We start from the raw sequence: 13483 nt of genomic DNA on the forward strand, positions 1-13483 counted from the left end.
GACAACGTTGAAGATGGCCGCGGGCGTCGAGCAAGTTCAATCATAGGAGGTACATGTGGAGGTATGTGAAGTCGCCAAATGCGGGAATCACTGGCGTCGGGTCGGACATCTGCTACGAGCTTGACCGATCGGGGCACTTTCGGACATTCGATGATCTGCCAGACGTCCTTGGCTCCTTCTATAGTAGTAATAAGAGTAGACTGGCGGCCAGAACGTCCATCTCTGGTCATTGCATGGGCGCATGATCCTTCTGTAGTAGGATGAGGTACCTGTAGTAGTCGATTCTTTCTCCAGGCGCAAACCTAGGCGGCAGAGAGTAAGGAGATACTACATGCAAAGCTAATGTATAGTCAATATTCTTGTGCTGCAGGTTGAAACGTATCATGTCATGTACAGCAGCAAAAGACCAGCAGCACTGCCGCAGTTACACGAATAAAGTACCTCAGGTTTGTTTGATGACTGCGCATTGCTGCAGTGTATACATGTGCCTTTGCAGTCCCCGGTTTATCGATTCGTGGTCATCGGACTATTTAATTCGCTTCCTTGGAGGAGGCGGGAAGTCCGATCTGCTGCCGAGAAGTGGTCGATCGGGGCTGATGTGAGGTCTTCCTGGCTCGGCCAACGTGTAATTCTCCCGGGAGTGTCCTCGAAGAAACGGTCAAATCAATGTGCTTTGGTCTTTCCCGTGACCATTCGTCAACTTGCGCAGGCAAACAACAACAGGTATGCAGGCAAACAGGCAGCAGAACCCTGTGACGTGGGTCCACGGTCCAGCGCAGAGCGCTCGGGCTAGTCCTGGGGACCGGCGAGCATTAATTAGACGCACGTATACACCAGAAATCCTGCTATACCACGTCTCTTGCCTATGCGCTAGAAGTGACCCATGCTGCTGAATGTTTCAGTTGCCCCTTTCCTTGCATGTGCTAAGTGTTAGCAAATTGGCGTGCTGTCAGATATATTGTTCTTATCGTCGTCGTTGTTGTGTTTGTTATTGTGTTGTCTCGCGAGATTCGGTGCCCACTCTATCAACTGGCTCTCGCTGGACGATCAGACGAAGCCCGACGACCGCATGCACGCTGCGGTAAGAAGTAAATGACCATGTCGCGAAGATCGCAAAGCGCGACCAGGTCGCTCAAAGGCATTCGAAAGGGCGAATCGCCCCGCCTTGGTCATGGGCATGGACATGGACATGGCGAAAGGGGAGAGGGAGTGTTCAAAGCCATGCGCTACGAGGAAACGGAGAAGGGTTTAGTGCCGCCCCGGCCAGTGCGCTCCATCAGCGGCAACCGTACAGGGAAAAGTAGTTCGTTGAGTCTGGATGGACCGCGCGATGCTATTGTTGGAGGAGGAGGAGCGAGGAGAGCAGGCGGAGGCGGAGGCGGAGGAGAAGGAGGAGGAGGAGGAGCAGGAGAAGCGGCGGCGGTTGCGGCGTGGGAAACAGGGTTGTACAACCATAGCGGTCGACCAGCATTGGCTGTACCAGTAAATTTGGACCGCCCATCCACTGCACCTGCACCCTCGTCTGCCCCCCAATGGCGACAACAGCAACAGCAACAACGACAATCACCACATCAACAACACGAGCAAGACTTCGACTTCGGCTTCAAGCGCGACAGCAAGTGCGACAGCGCCATTGCGCCTTCCCCGTCGCCCACCGAGGAAGTCACAACAGGCCCCCGGGCGACCAGAAGCAGTCCACCCCTGGTTCAGTCATCCTCACAGCCTCTTCCTCCGCCGCCGCCGTCAGCTGCACCGACTCACGATCCCCATTGCGTGCCCTCGATTGTCGTGGAGCAGGATGAGGACGTCGCTGGCCCGTCGGAGCCGAGCACAATACACACTGGTGCACGTACTTCTCCATTCAGTCGAAAGCGTCAGAAGAAGCCTGCAGCGTTCCGCCAGCGCCTTGCCAGGTCGGCTTCGCCTCCTTCAACATTCCGGAGAATGGCGAGCTTTCGCGGACTGCAGGCAGCTCTGCCCGTAGTGGCTACCGATGATATCAGTCTGGAAGATCTGGCCAGCGATCAGGTCGAATTCTCCGCAAGAGGCAGTCTGCTGTTTGGAGGCAAGAAGATGCAGGAGTTCCTCCGAGTGCAAGAGGAGGAGGACCAGGCTCGTGCCCGTGCCAGTGGAATACCTGTGCCTCTCTCCCTGAGCCCATCCGATCCGCCAGCCAGCAGTGGCATGCATCCAGCTGTACGCACACTGAGCAATCCACGCAAGAGCGGCGAGACAGCGACGGACAGTGCGGTGCCGGGTCAAGAGTCACTGCAGAACGGCGCGACAACTCCGATCAAGGAGAAGCGGCAGGGCTTGGTCGCCGGACGTAGGACACCGAGCATACAGATGCTGCAGGCTGCTATACACGGCGGGAGAGTGCTTTCGGCGGAAGAGATGACATTCTCCATGAAGGTGCGGAGCATGTACGAGTACGGAGACGAGAAAGCTGCCAACTGGGGACTACCGTCAGCCAGACCTTTGAGCCCTGCCACGTCCGGCCATGACACGCCAGAAACTTCCATGCGAGAGAGCGTCACACCAGAAGTGGTCATACACAAAACGCGATCATTCGAACAAGGCGACAAAGACGACAACTGGCCGTTGACTGATGAGAACCGATTGAGCTTCGTCTCCAAATACTCCAGGACTTCTAACGAGCTTGCTGGCGGCATTGAAGACTGGGAGGATGTGGACGGGTCGCTCGTGGACCGGTATGGGTTCATCATCCCAGATCGAGGTGACTCATCTGGTTCTAGCCAATCTCGACCAGAACCGGGGATGCAACGTGTGGCGACCGCCCTCCGCATGGAAGCAGGTAAGCTACGAAGACCGCGAGAGCGGAAGCTTCGCCGAGGACTGAGTAGTGCTCGCTCGTCAAGATCACAACCTGCGCCATCGAATGAATCCAAGCGACGACCCGGGTCGGTGTATAGTACGCGCTCGGCATCATCCGCTAGGACTGGCAAGTATCCGTTCCGCTCGCGAAGCACACGACTCCTCGCCGAAGCATCAGACATGCTCACGCTGCCACCGGGGCTCGAGGACATTGCCGAAAACGAGAAAACGGGCAAGACCGCACCCGTACAGAAACAGCGCGAGTGGGCGCGGGGCGAGAAATGGCAAAGGATGGCTAGGCCGGTCAAACGAGACAGGGAAGGCAAAGGCGGCGGCATGCTTTTCGACTTCGACACTTCAGATCCCAAATTGATCGAACGCACGTGGAAAGGCATTCCCGACCGGTGGCGGGCGACAGCATGGCACAGTTTTCTCTCGACTTCTGCCAAGCGAAGGGGCAGTCGTACGACAGATGAAGAACTGATAGGACAGTTTCACAAACTGCAAGAAATGAGCTGCGCAGACGACGTCCAGATTGACGTCGATGTTCCCCGGACAGTGCAGTTGCATATCATGTTTCGGCGAAGGTACCGCGGCGGACAGCGGCTGCTTTTCAGAGTACTGCATGCAATGGCGCTCTACTTCCCGAAAGTTGGGTATGTGCAAGGCATGGCTAGCATCGCAGTGACGCTGTTATGCTACTTCGATGAGGAGCATGCTTTTGTGATGATGGTGCGACTCTGGCAACTTCGTGGCCTCGAATCGTTCTTCATGGAGGATTTCAAGGGTCTCATGGCCGCTTTGGCCGAATTTGAAGAAGACTGGCTTGGGAAAGGAGACGTGGCGAAACAGCTGGATGAGCTCGGCATCACGTCCCCGACTTATGGCACGCGCTGGTACCTTACTCTGTTCAATATGTCTGTTCCTTTTCCGGCACAATTACGAATCTGGGACGTTTTTATGCTCCTCGGTGACGCGGAAGCAACCGACGGTGCAACGATACCACCCGGAAACGCATTTGGTGGCGCAGACTTGGACGTTCTACACGCTACAAGCGCAGCGTTAGTAGATGCGACAAGGAACATTCTACTGGAAAGCGACTTTGAAAATGCGATGAAAGTCCTTACATCGTTTGTCCCTGTTAAAGACGAGGATATCCTGATGAGGGTCGCCAGAGCAGAATATAAGATGCGGAAGAAAAGAGCCAGTCATGCCAAGGCGTAGAGTGTCTTGACGAATAGTCAGAACAGCAGCTTCTTGGCTGCGTGACTGTCCAGCTTGGTCGAGGTCTTGCAGACCCGGCGGTATGGGCGGTGTATACAATGTCGACCCCTTTTTCCTTTCGAGGCGCGAGGAGTGGAAGTGGAATAGCGGGTGTTGCGCAGCGTTCGGCAGGAACATGGAAACAGCGATGATGTGAGCAAGGTGGTGGGCCCAAGACGACAAGTGGACGCCACTTTTTCTTTTTTGTGTTATGAAGATACCCTGGATCGATCACGCGATTGTAAGTAATAAGAGACCTAATGTAATACAGAGCGACAGCAGCAGTTAGAGAGCAACGTCGAATATAATCTCATCGATGGATATTTCTAGCCTGCCTGGCTCGATGCCTGGAAGCCCAGAGTCTTGGTGTTTTTCATAGCACGCAGTTACTCGCCTGCAAAGACAATCACCGCTTTTACAGGCTGGACTGATGGTGCTTGCTCGAAGCTTCGACCACTGACAACCTGAAAGCCAGATGAAATTACGGCTCAATGCCTACAGTAACCTCTCTCACGTCGGAGTTGACTCTCAACCCAGAAACTCAGGACCAACCTCAGTAAGGTATCTCTCTCGCTCTCAACAAGACGTCTCTCTGCACATAATAGGGGACTATGACCATGCCGGAAATGTCTCGTATTTTCCAGCCGGCTCGGGTTATCGGCATAGAACGTTGGCTGGGGGGAGGCGTAAACGTCCGTTTTAGGAACATGCGTACATGTTTTGATAGCCTGTATATATACATACTTTGATGCGGAGCCCGCTGCTGACATGACCTTGCGTCGATGCACTAATCATATGCATGTCTGACGAACAGGACGTGCTTCAGTGGAGAGACTCTGGCATTGATGAAACATGATATTAATTTACTATGTTGAGTTGTTTGACGAATGGCAGGCTATACACATTGTCTGTGACAAGATGTATGCTCGAGTCATTTTCAAACTATTGGCTGTGGATGCACTATCGTCGACAGCCAAGTCCGCTTCATCATGCTGCTACCTCCTAGGAGGTAGCCATTTGTTGATGTCTGATTGTCTTATGTACTAGGAGGTAGCTAGTCTGAAGGTCCATATGTCGAGTACGTCTCTCGTCCTGTGCGGCGCCTGCACCGTCTCTCTAGACCTCATTCTACAATCTACCTACCTTACCTTAATACATAGGTACCTCCTTCACGACATCGCTACCGAGCTTCTCTCACAATCTTTCACACCCTCTGCCACTGCTCTGGTCGATCTTGGCGACACCACTAGCCCAATTTCTTCTGTGATAGGTCGATCAATATCCAGAAGCAGCAAGCTCTTCTGCGCCTCTTCGCCCGAGCACACGAGGCTGCCATGTGATGATAATAGCGATGATGTCAAGTGGATTGCAAAGCTTAATGATCGTCGTCGCCGTCTAGGCTCTTGCTCTTCCCACGTACCTAATTGGGATTGGTCGTGGGCGGGTGGTGTGTGGTGTGGCATCCACCCATCGCTGCTGTAGGGCGCATGAAATGTCCGGCCGGCATAACGAGCTTGTGTGGTCCTACTCCTACCGATCGATGAATGGTCGACTCTACAGAGGAGATGCACAGCAGCGGAACTCATCGATGCACACTTTCGTGTTTGCCTTTCGGCTGCATACCCAATCTGGACTTTACGCGCATACCGTCGCTTCCTCTTCTCCGGGACTTTTCTCGTTCATGTGATTGGCCTTTTTTCGACCAGAACAGTCGTCGACGTCTCTGGCCACGGCGCCACGGTGTTTCAAGAGGGGCATGGAAAAGTTGGGAAGGCGGTGAATGGGCGGCCGTGTGAGGCGACCCGGTTCATAGGTCAGGTAGGTAGGTATATTCCTGCTGTGTACAGTACCAAAAGAACATTCACAGCAGGTTTCCTGAAGATGTTGAGTAAGCCCGCCGAGAAATGTGGCTGGGCTGTTCGTCCCAGTCAAGGACACACACTACCCCCCCAGCCGAACGAAGACCCTGTACCAAACGTGTTGTTGTTACCTGACTTTGCCGGCAGCCGACCGACGGCTGTTGCATACATATCAATCTGAAACGATATCATTTACGGTGGAACGCGAGATGGGTCTTGAGAGTTATTATGCGACATCGGACGCGCGCTGGGCTTCAACTTGCAGAGAGCCACGCAGCAGCCAGCAGCCCAGCACTCAAGCAGCAACTCGCCAAGCTCGCTCTAATCGAGGCAAGCCACACACGGGTCAGTGCAGAAGTCATGTCGGCCGTGAGCCCGGCGCCCGCTGCAGACAGAGGCAACTTTGACCGAGCGTGCCGTCGTCCCAGTGGGCAATTGCATGCAAGTATACACGGCATCGTTTTCTGTCTGCCATCCATGGGTGAGGGCTACGAGCCTACGACGTACCGGGATGTCGGTTAGTTGTTTCATGGATGGTAAAGCGACATTGTTGCAGCGAGGCTTGTCCCATTTCGCCGTGTCTGGCGCACACGCTGACCCATATCCGGCTGGTACGATGATCTCGTATCATTCGTCTGACTCCGCTTCCCACATTCTTCCAGCCCGTCTGGGTCAGCAGCAACGCGTTCGATCGTTGCCACACCTGCTCTATGGACCATTGTGGTCACAGGACGGCCCGGCTACTTGCAGGATATGAGAGTTGCAACAATCGAGACTGGCGTACGTCGCCCTAGAACTGGACTGGATCTGCGGCCTTGAAAGGCGCCTTTCTTGGAACGAAGGAAGGCAGAGAGAGAGAAAAAAAAAAAAGAGATCGTCATTGCCGCTCTCACCCATCAGCGCCTTCGCTGGCCGCTCTGGACGCTCTCTCGATTTGCTCGACTCAGCTGATCACTCCCGTCGCTTGACAGGAACGTCAGCTGGTGTTGGTGTGCCCGGCTCGCATCTTAATCGACACATTCGTACATTTCCCCTTGGACGACGTGCCAAAACGGTTACGGCATTGACCTGGCATATTCTTTTCTCAGCTCGTGTACGGTCCGCTTTCCTAGGCCGCTGCACGCCGACTACTATTGTAAGCGCGCCCTGAAGGCTGATTCGATCGCCTCCCGCCGCCTTACACTTGCCCGCGAGTTTCCCGTGTCACCTCTCTACAAATCAGTTTGTGTGCATCTGTTGCGGGAAAGCTGCACAGGCTCGACAGACAGGTGAAGCGAATCACGATTGCCAGGCCGTTGAAGTGCTCGTCTTCTCGTGAGTGATCTACATCTCCAAGCAGGGTCTGGACACTGGAGCTTTAACAAGACGTCGATCGATTCACACATTCGTCTGACTTCGGGGTCGATACACGTGGAATTTGGTATGTACTTGCGCGCGCGCGCGCGTGCCTCACCCTAGCCATTACTTTCTGAGTAGTAGTGCCTGCACAGAAGTAACGTTGGCTTCTAGAATTTTATATTCCCTGACCAACGCTTGTGATGTCGCTTACATTATCCCAGCCGACCATAACTGAGTTCGGCAGCAGATACACCCATGATTTCAACCCAAGAATATCGCTTGCTAAGTCGCGTTTCTCCCTCAAGCTACGGGTTGCAGATCCGCCCTCAGCGGTGAGATTGCTGAGGGTCGGCGCCGGATCCGACGACACGATGACTACACCTCATCATCCTCACAGAGGGCTGCCTCCTCCATCGGCCATGTCCCTCCCAGACCCAGGCAGGTCGGGGCCACCTCCATCATTGAGCTCACAATTAGGGGCCATGCCGGAACCTCCCAGGCAATGGGCGGGTCAGGAAGATCAGATGCGCAACTGGCTTGCTGCAAAAGCAGAGGAGGATAGACGAAAGCAAGAAGAGGAGAAGACGAGGCAGGAATCGTTGAGGCTTGAGCAACGGAAGATCGAGTCGGAGATGTTGCGAGAATCGCTACGAGCCGGCGTACCACCAGCTATGGTGCCAATGATCTATGCTGGCATCGGTGGTGGTAACCTATTCAACATCAGCATGGACTGGTTACAACAGTATGCGGGTCAGCTTCAAGCCTCGCAGCAGCAATTACAACAGTCTTCGCCAGAAATGCGGAGGGACGGCAGGCTGATAGCACCACCAGCTGTAGCACCTCACCCTCAACTCTCACAACATCCACCACATCATGTGCTCCCAAGCCAGCCTGCGTCCGAGCCTCCACCCCCGCCGGGACCCATCCAGACGACATTCTCAGCGTATCACCCTTCTCCTGGAAGACAGCCGCAACACACATCAGATCCTCGGTCGGCGACGCAATCGCAGCTACCCAGGCTCACCACAAACGAAATGTATATCCAACAGCCACCCGCGCCATCCGTTACGTCGCACCCTCTACAGCAAAGTCAGTCGGTCCAGCAGGAGCAGCCCGCATCTTCGCCATCAATCTACTTCCATCACTGGGTGCCGCCTAGCGAATCAAAACAGCATCAGCATCCACAGACTCCAGCCAGCAAGAATGAGTCGATTTCATCGCATACCGCAATCAGCATGCGGGAACATGAATACAAGGATTCTCCACGAAAGCGCAAGGCTCAAGGTGAACACCAGGCCAATCCCCCTCCTTCGGCCGGACCTATGTATACTTCGCCCTCATTCTCGGCCACATCATCCAGTTCTCGGCAAGGTGGTCGTGGCCACGCACGTACCCGAAGCAGCGCTTCCTTGGGTCGTGAGAGCGAGCATCGGCCAGGCAGCGCGAGCAACAGGCGAGATGATGCACCGGCTCCATCATTACCAAAACGAGACTCGGGACACCACGACGGAGATGGCAATGGGCATACCGGCGGCGAGGAACAGCCGCCAACGCCTGCCTCGCGTGCGAAAGAAGCGCTCATCACCAGAGTATCTTCGACAGCCCCGTCCATGCCTGCGACAGATTTGTCGCGTTTCCGGGAAGCGCATCCAGTAGAACCGCGACCAGGAGCCAGCTGACATTATTGATCTTGCATGCAGCAGCATAGCATGAACGAAAACTTATTTCTGCTGATATTTCGCATGCGAACTCGTACTTCAGGGTGCAGGGTTTGGGAATCCGGGAGGGTGAGCATCCGGCAGTAAGCAGGCAGGGCAGTATCGTGCCAGCACTGGCATTGGAAGTGGCAGACTTTGGAATCTTTGGACTAAACATAAGATGGGACTTAGGGCTGTCTTTGGGCTTGATCTCCTGCAGAAGTGTTTCGAATGCACATATTGTGGTCGCGCCATCTTGGGTCTTCCTGGCGTGATACCCCAGTGTTGGACTGACTTGTCGTGGAGTTTTGGGGGTGATTCCAAGAATAGTGTCCTCTGCGTTCAAGCGCTTTCTTCTCTGCTTAGGGCCAAGTGTCTGGTTGACTAGGGGCTGAGCATATCGGGACGCATTTGCAGGGCGAAATGGAGGATCCGGACCCAGGGCTGAGCATTTGTAGACTCTTGTATACAGAAGCCGTGTGTTGGCTGCAGAAACCAAACATTCTCCAGCGGAGTACTGTGTTCTTAAATCAGTAGAAAGGCTTTCATATTCAGCGGCTTGAAGGCGATGTCCGCGACGTGAGGTCGAGCCGATAAGAAAGAGAAAAGTTATATTCAGGAGGTAACATTGGAGGTCATCATGCCGCCGCGACGTTATTGGTGATGTTTTGGGCTCCGCACTGACGACGCGGGCCTTGGCGCTGTGCCTTGATGTTCAATGATACAGTACCTGTACCTGAGGTATGTAGCTAAGGTAACATCTTTCTCTTGCGACGTGCGAGGGACATTGAGGCGGTGGGTAATGCTTGCGCGAACAGTCGGGCAGATCCCGTGTGCAGCTATCGCAAAGAGACAACTGGCATGTGAAAGAGCTTGGGGGAGCTGTATTATTGCTCCTGGTCTGCCTGTACGCCGCCAATGGAGCGGACAATTGGAACATCAGCAGCGGCGGCCACTTCTGGTCTTGCTGCTGCAGAACCGATATGCGTCGAGTTCGTCGTCGACGAGATGGAAAAGCCGCCAGGGCAGAGATTCGTATGCGCGAGAAGCCAAGGTCGCGGGTCTGAAGTCTCGCGCCGCCTTCAAGCTGCTGGAGATCAATGAGAAGTACAAGCTCTTTCGAATGGGCGATACTGTTGTTGATCTGGGCTTTGCGCCGGGCAGTTGGAGCCAAGTGGCCGTCAACAGAACGAGCCCAGGAGGAAGAGTCGTGGGAATAGATATCATACCGGCGCAGCCTCCGCGGGGCGCAAATGCGCTACAGGGCAATTTCTTGAGCGCAGAGATTCGCGAGGAAGTCAGGAAATTTGTGAGCGACCCGGATCGCGGACGTGTCAGGAGCAGGACTATCGTCGAAGACGATGTGACTGAAGAAGATCTACAACAGGAGCATCAGGGCATCGTCCAGCTCGAGATGCACGCTGCACAGAATGAGAAGAAGCTCAAAGAGATACCCAAGGCGGACATGACCCAGAAGCAGCTGGATCTTGCTGAGGGGAGAGTGGTCAATGTTGTGTTGAGTGACATGTCAGCACCCTGGCCATTGGTGACCTCTTCTTGGATTCGAAGTGTGTCTAATCCGTATCTCAGGCTCATGAATACTAGCGGTATCGCTGCACGCGATCATGGTGGCAGTATGGTAAGCCTCGTCTTTTTTCTTTCCTACAGCGATACTGGTCTTCAGTGCTGATATGTTTCCGGGCAGGATCTGTGTATGGCTGCATTGACCTTCTGCTTCGATACCCTCTCTACTGGAGGCAACTTCATCTGCAAGTTCTACACCGGGGCAGAGGATCACGCCATGGAGATGCGATTGAAGAAGCTTTTCGAGAAGGTCCACCGCATCAAGCCCGATTCGACCAGGAAAGAGAGCAAAGAGGCTTACTTCGTGGGTCTGCGCCGCAAAGCTGGTGCGAAGCGCGCAGAAGTCCTCGAAGATGGTTGAGACTTATCAAGTCCTATTGAGGACATGAATCTTCGAATTGGGGCTATCACGACCGGAGCCTGTCCCGTATCACATGTTCGTGTGTTCAAATGGGCTCAAAGAACCGCTCCACGCGGCCTGGAAACGTCCTAAAAGATGGATACCTTAGTGCAGAGCATGTTCGAATCTGCCAGCAGTCTTGGATTCACTATCGCGGCTGCCACATCTAGAATTGGCAGCCATGATCGTAGAAAGACGATGAACGAGCACTTGTCACGCCACTCTGCCAGAGGGTTCGTGGTTGAGGCTATGCCGTCTCCAGTTTACAAGAGATCTGACTGGATCCTTTCAGCTGAAGTAACGAGGCATAGCGAACTTTGAAAACGTACCTATGCTGGCTACGGTACACGATGGCGCAATCGTCCGATCGATCGCCACAGCACTCTCTCACTTGCAACGGGCGCAATCCATGTGGTCATGCATATCGCCATCAGGTCAAGAATTGTCGCTGTGTGCAGCATCTTCGAGCACCAGTGGGATACTGGGACACTGAAGACTAGGTGATTTGACACCTCCAGATACTCAACACCAGCTTCCTACAATGTCTCACAATGTGGCTGCGGTATATATCTCGAAGTGTCGACTAACAAAACGCTCATATCAGCAGAATCAGCACGATCATATTCACTCGGTCGTTTATTGTTTGTTACATTTACAAGTCGTAGTGTCAAGTCACTTTTAACGACTTTTCATCACTGGCTGGTGCATCGACGCCTTGTTGACCGAAGTGCTCGACTTGTTTCAACATGGATTGCTTTTCCCCAACATCAAGTATTCAACCGAGCAGATGCGGACGCCACTCCTTACGAAACGTCCTCTCCATAGTCAACTTTCGCCACAAGGCTGCGCTTTGGCTCAGATGAATCCAGGAGTCTCTGGTGCCTACGATTGGTCTCGTTTCTCGAGACTGACGACCGATCTCAATTCTCAGCCACATACCTACGAAGCGCAACTCGTGATGCTATACGACGTGGACCTGACTGTCTTGAGTCGATCCGCCCTTCGCAAGCTCGCCGCCAAATGGACAGGTCAGAAGCAGCCAGGCAATCTTTCGAACCAGGGCTACACCAAGATCCTGGAGGACACACGGCTCCGCATGACGACCTTCAAATTTCTTGGGCTCCCCCGAGAGATGAGGAATCAAATCTACTCTGAGCTCTTGACATTACGCCACCACAGTGGTGGTCGGAGAGGCATGTCATGCTACCCCGTGATCTTGCGTGCGAACAAGCAGATTCTCGAAGAAGCTACGAAGGTCTTGTATGGCGAGAATACCCCAGACGTGGAATTTCGTCAAGAGGACTCAGTGTCACTGAATCAGCACCGTTCCAATCGGGTCCCTGCGCAATGCGTCAGGATCAGCTATGTGGCGATTGAAAAGTTTTCATGGCCCAAGGGGAAAAGTCTCTTTCCCAAGTCGGCCCTTCCCTCGTCGCTTCCGTTATTAGATGTCTGGCCTCAGCAACTTGCACGGTTCCGAAACCTCCGGATCAAAATTGTCTTCGGACACGACATCGCACTGGTCGAGTTTAACCGAGGCCTGTACAGGTTTGTCATGTCCATGATAGCGAGCAAGACCATGAAGACTATCACGCTCGACTTGGATGCAGCGTCTGCCGATGGTTGGACAACAACCACTCTCGAGAAAGTCCTGTGGCCAATAGCATTACTAAGCCTCAAAAATCAGCTCGTCTTCACCGGCATCCCCAGCGCGGTCATGGCAAACATGATGACCAAATTAACTCTCTTCGAGCCCGTGTCCATCGAGCAAGACCTGTTAGTGCACACAGCACATCTTCGCGCCCGCGCCGACGTGCTCATCAAACTCTGGCAAGAACTCGACGGTCTTCATCATAAAATGACATCGGATCTGAGGAGTTCCATTTCTAAACTTCAGCGCTATTTGCTCGATATTGAGGAGATGCGATCTTCGAGAAATATCATTCGGCCGGTTGAGCATGTCATGTTTGTGGAGACGGTTCGTCTTCTCGATGCTTTTTTTCAGGGACCTGCTCCTGGGAGGATCCGAAGTACTGCTTTGTCGAAAGTTAAAGCGATTAATTATCTCTTGGCCTGCTGACAAGATTGTTGTTGGTAAGAGGTCTGGTCAAGCATGGGAAGGGGTCGCGAATGGGAATGGTGTTGCATGTCACGTGGCGTCACAAGGGGTTCAATGATGGGAGAGAGAGATTGAATTGATGAGACTTGTTGGATCTGGCATCTTTGGGGGTTGGTTTCGGAGCTGCTTTGAAGCTGTGTAGTCGTTATGGGCTCTTACCATGTTGGCAAGGGGGCAATATTCGAGCACTTTCAAGTCTCGATATGTACAGACTTCTTGCCCGTTTCCGAGCCAAAAGAATGGTGCGACTGCAGATTGTTCGCAGGAGGTAGATACAGGAGAGTTTTGCACTACCTACGTGGGCTCCCAACACTGCTGCAACATTCGAGAATCTTCTCACGCATATCAGGGGCGCGCTCCAGTACCCTAGCAACGCCTGGCAAGCACT

General features: G+C 53.6%; 4 protein-coding genes across 4 annotated transcripts; all 4 read left to right on the plus strand.

Moving 5' to 3' along the window:
- Positions 1-1098: 1098 nt before the first annotated feature.
- SEPMUDRAFT_163807 (RabGAP/TBC) lies at positions 1099-4394 on the plus strand (the record flags this gene model as incomplete). Its single annotated transcript, XM_016908082.1, has 4 exons — positions 1099-1482; positions 1609-2139; positions 2302-2909; positions 2934-4394. The coding sequence occupies 4 exons, from the start codon at positions 1099-1101 to the stop codon at positions 4057-4059; spliced, it is 2649 nt and encodes an 882-aa protein (XP_016760863.1). The 3' UTR covers positions 4060-4394.
- Positions 4395-6650: 2256 nt separating this feature from the next.
- Positions 6651-9544, plus strand: SEPMUDRAFT_149318 (uncharacterized protein). Its single transcript, XM_016905486.1, has 2 exons — positions 6651-7377; positions 7517-9544. Exon 2 carries the CDS (start codon positions 7667-7669, stop codon positions 8972-8974), a length of 1308 nt encoding a protein of 435 aa, XP_016760864.1. The 5' UTR covers positions 6651-7377; positions 7517-7666; the 3' UTR covers positions 8975-9544.
- A 229-nt stretch (positions 9545-9773) lies between these two features.
- Positions 9774-12334, plus strand: SEPMUDRAFT_149320 (FtsJ-domain-containing protein). Its single transcript, XM_016905487.1, has 3 exons — positions 9774-10519; positions 10583-10631; positions 10698-12334. The coding sequence occupies exons 1-3, from the start codon at positions 9795-9797 to the stop codon at positions 10935-10937; spliced, it is 1014 nt and encodes a 337-aa protein (XP_016760865.1). The 5' UTR covers positions 9774-9794; the 3' UTR covers positions 10938-12334.
- Positions 12040-12267, plus strand: SEPMUDRAFT_29315 (uncharacterized protein; the record flags this gene model as incomplete). Its single annotated transcript, XM_016908453.1, has 1 exon — positions 12040-12267. A coding segment is annotated over one exon (228 nt), but the record flags the coding sequence as incomplete, so codon positions are not given.
- Positions 12335-13483: the final 1149 nt, after the last annotated feature.

This window comes from Sphaerulina musiva (assembly GCF_000320565.1).
Source record: "Sphaerulina musiva SO2202 unplaced genomic scaffold SEPMUscaffold_5, whole genome shotgun sequence".
Classification (NCBI taxonomy): Eukaryota; Fungi; Ascomycota; class Dothideomycetes; order Mycosphaerellales; family Mycosphaerellaceae; genus Sphaerulina; species Sphaerulina musiva.

Bases quoted from the DNA above. Each gene is read 5' to 3' on its own strand.
- SEPMUDRAFT_149318 (XM_016905486.1), top strand. From the start codon at position 7,667: ATGACTACACCTCATCATCCTCACAGAGGGCTGCCTCCTCCATCGGCC.
- SEPMUDRAFT_149320 (XM_016905487.1), top strand. From the start codon at position 9,795: ATGCTTGCGCGAACAGTCGGGCAGATCCCGTGTGCAGCTATCGCAAAG. The intron at 10,520-10,582 runs GTCAGCACCCTG...TCCGTATCTCAG, and splicing joins AATGTTGTGTTGAGTGACAT to GCTCATGAATACTAGCGGTA. The intron at 10,632-10,697 runs GTAAGCCTCGTC...GTTTCCGGGCAG, and splicing joins GCGATCATGGTGGCAGTATG to GATCTGTGTATGGCTGCATT.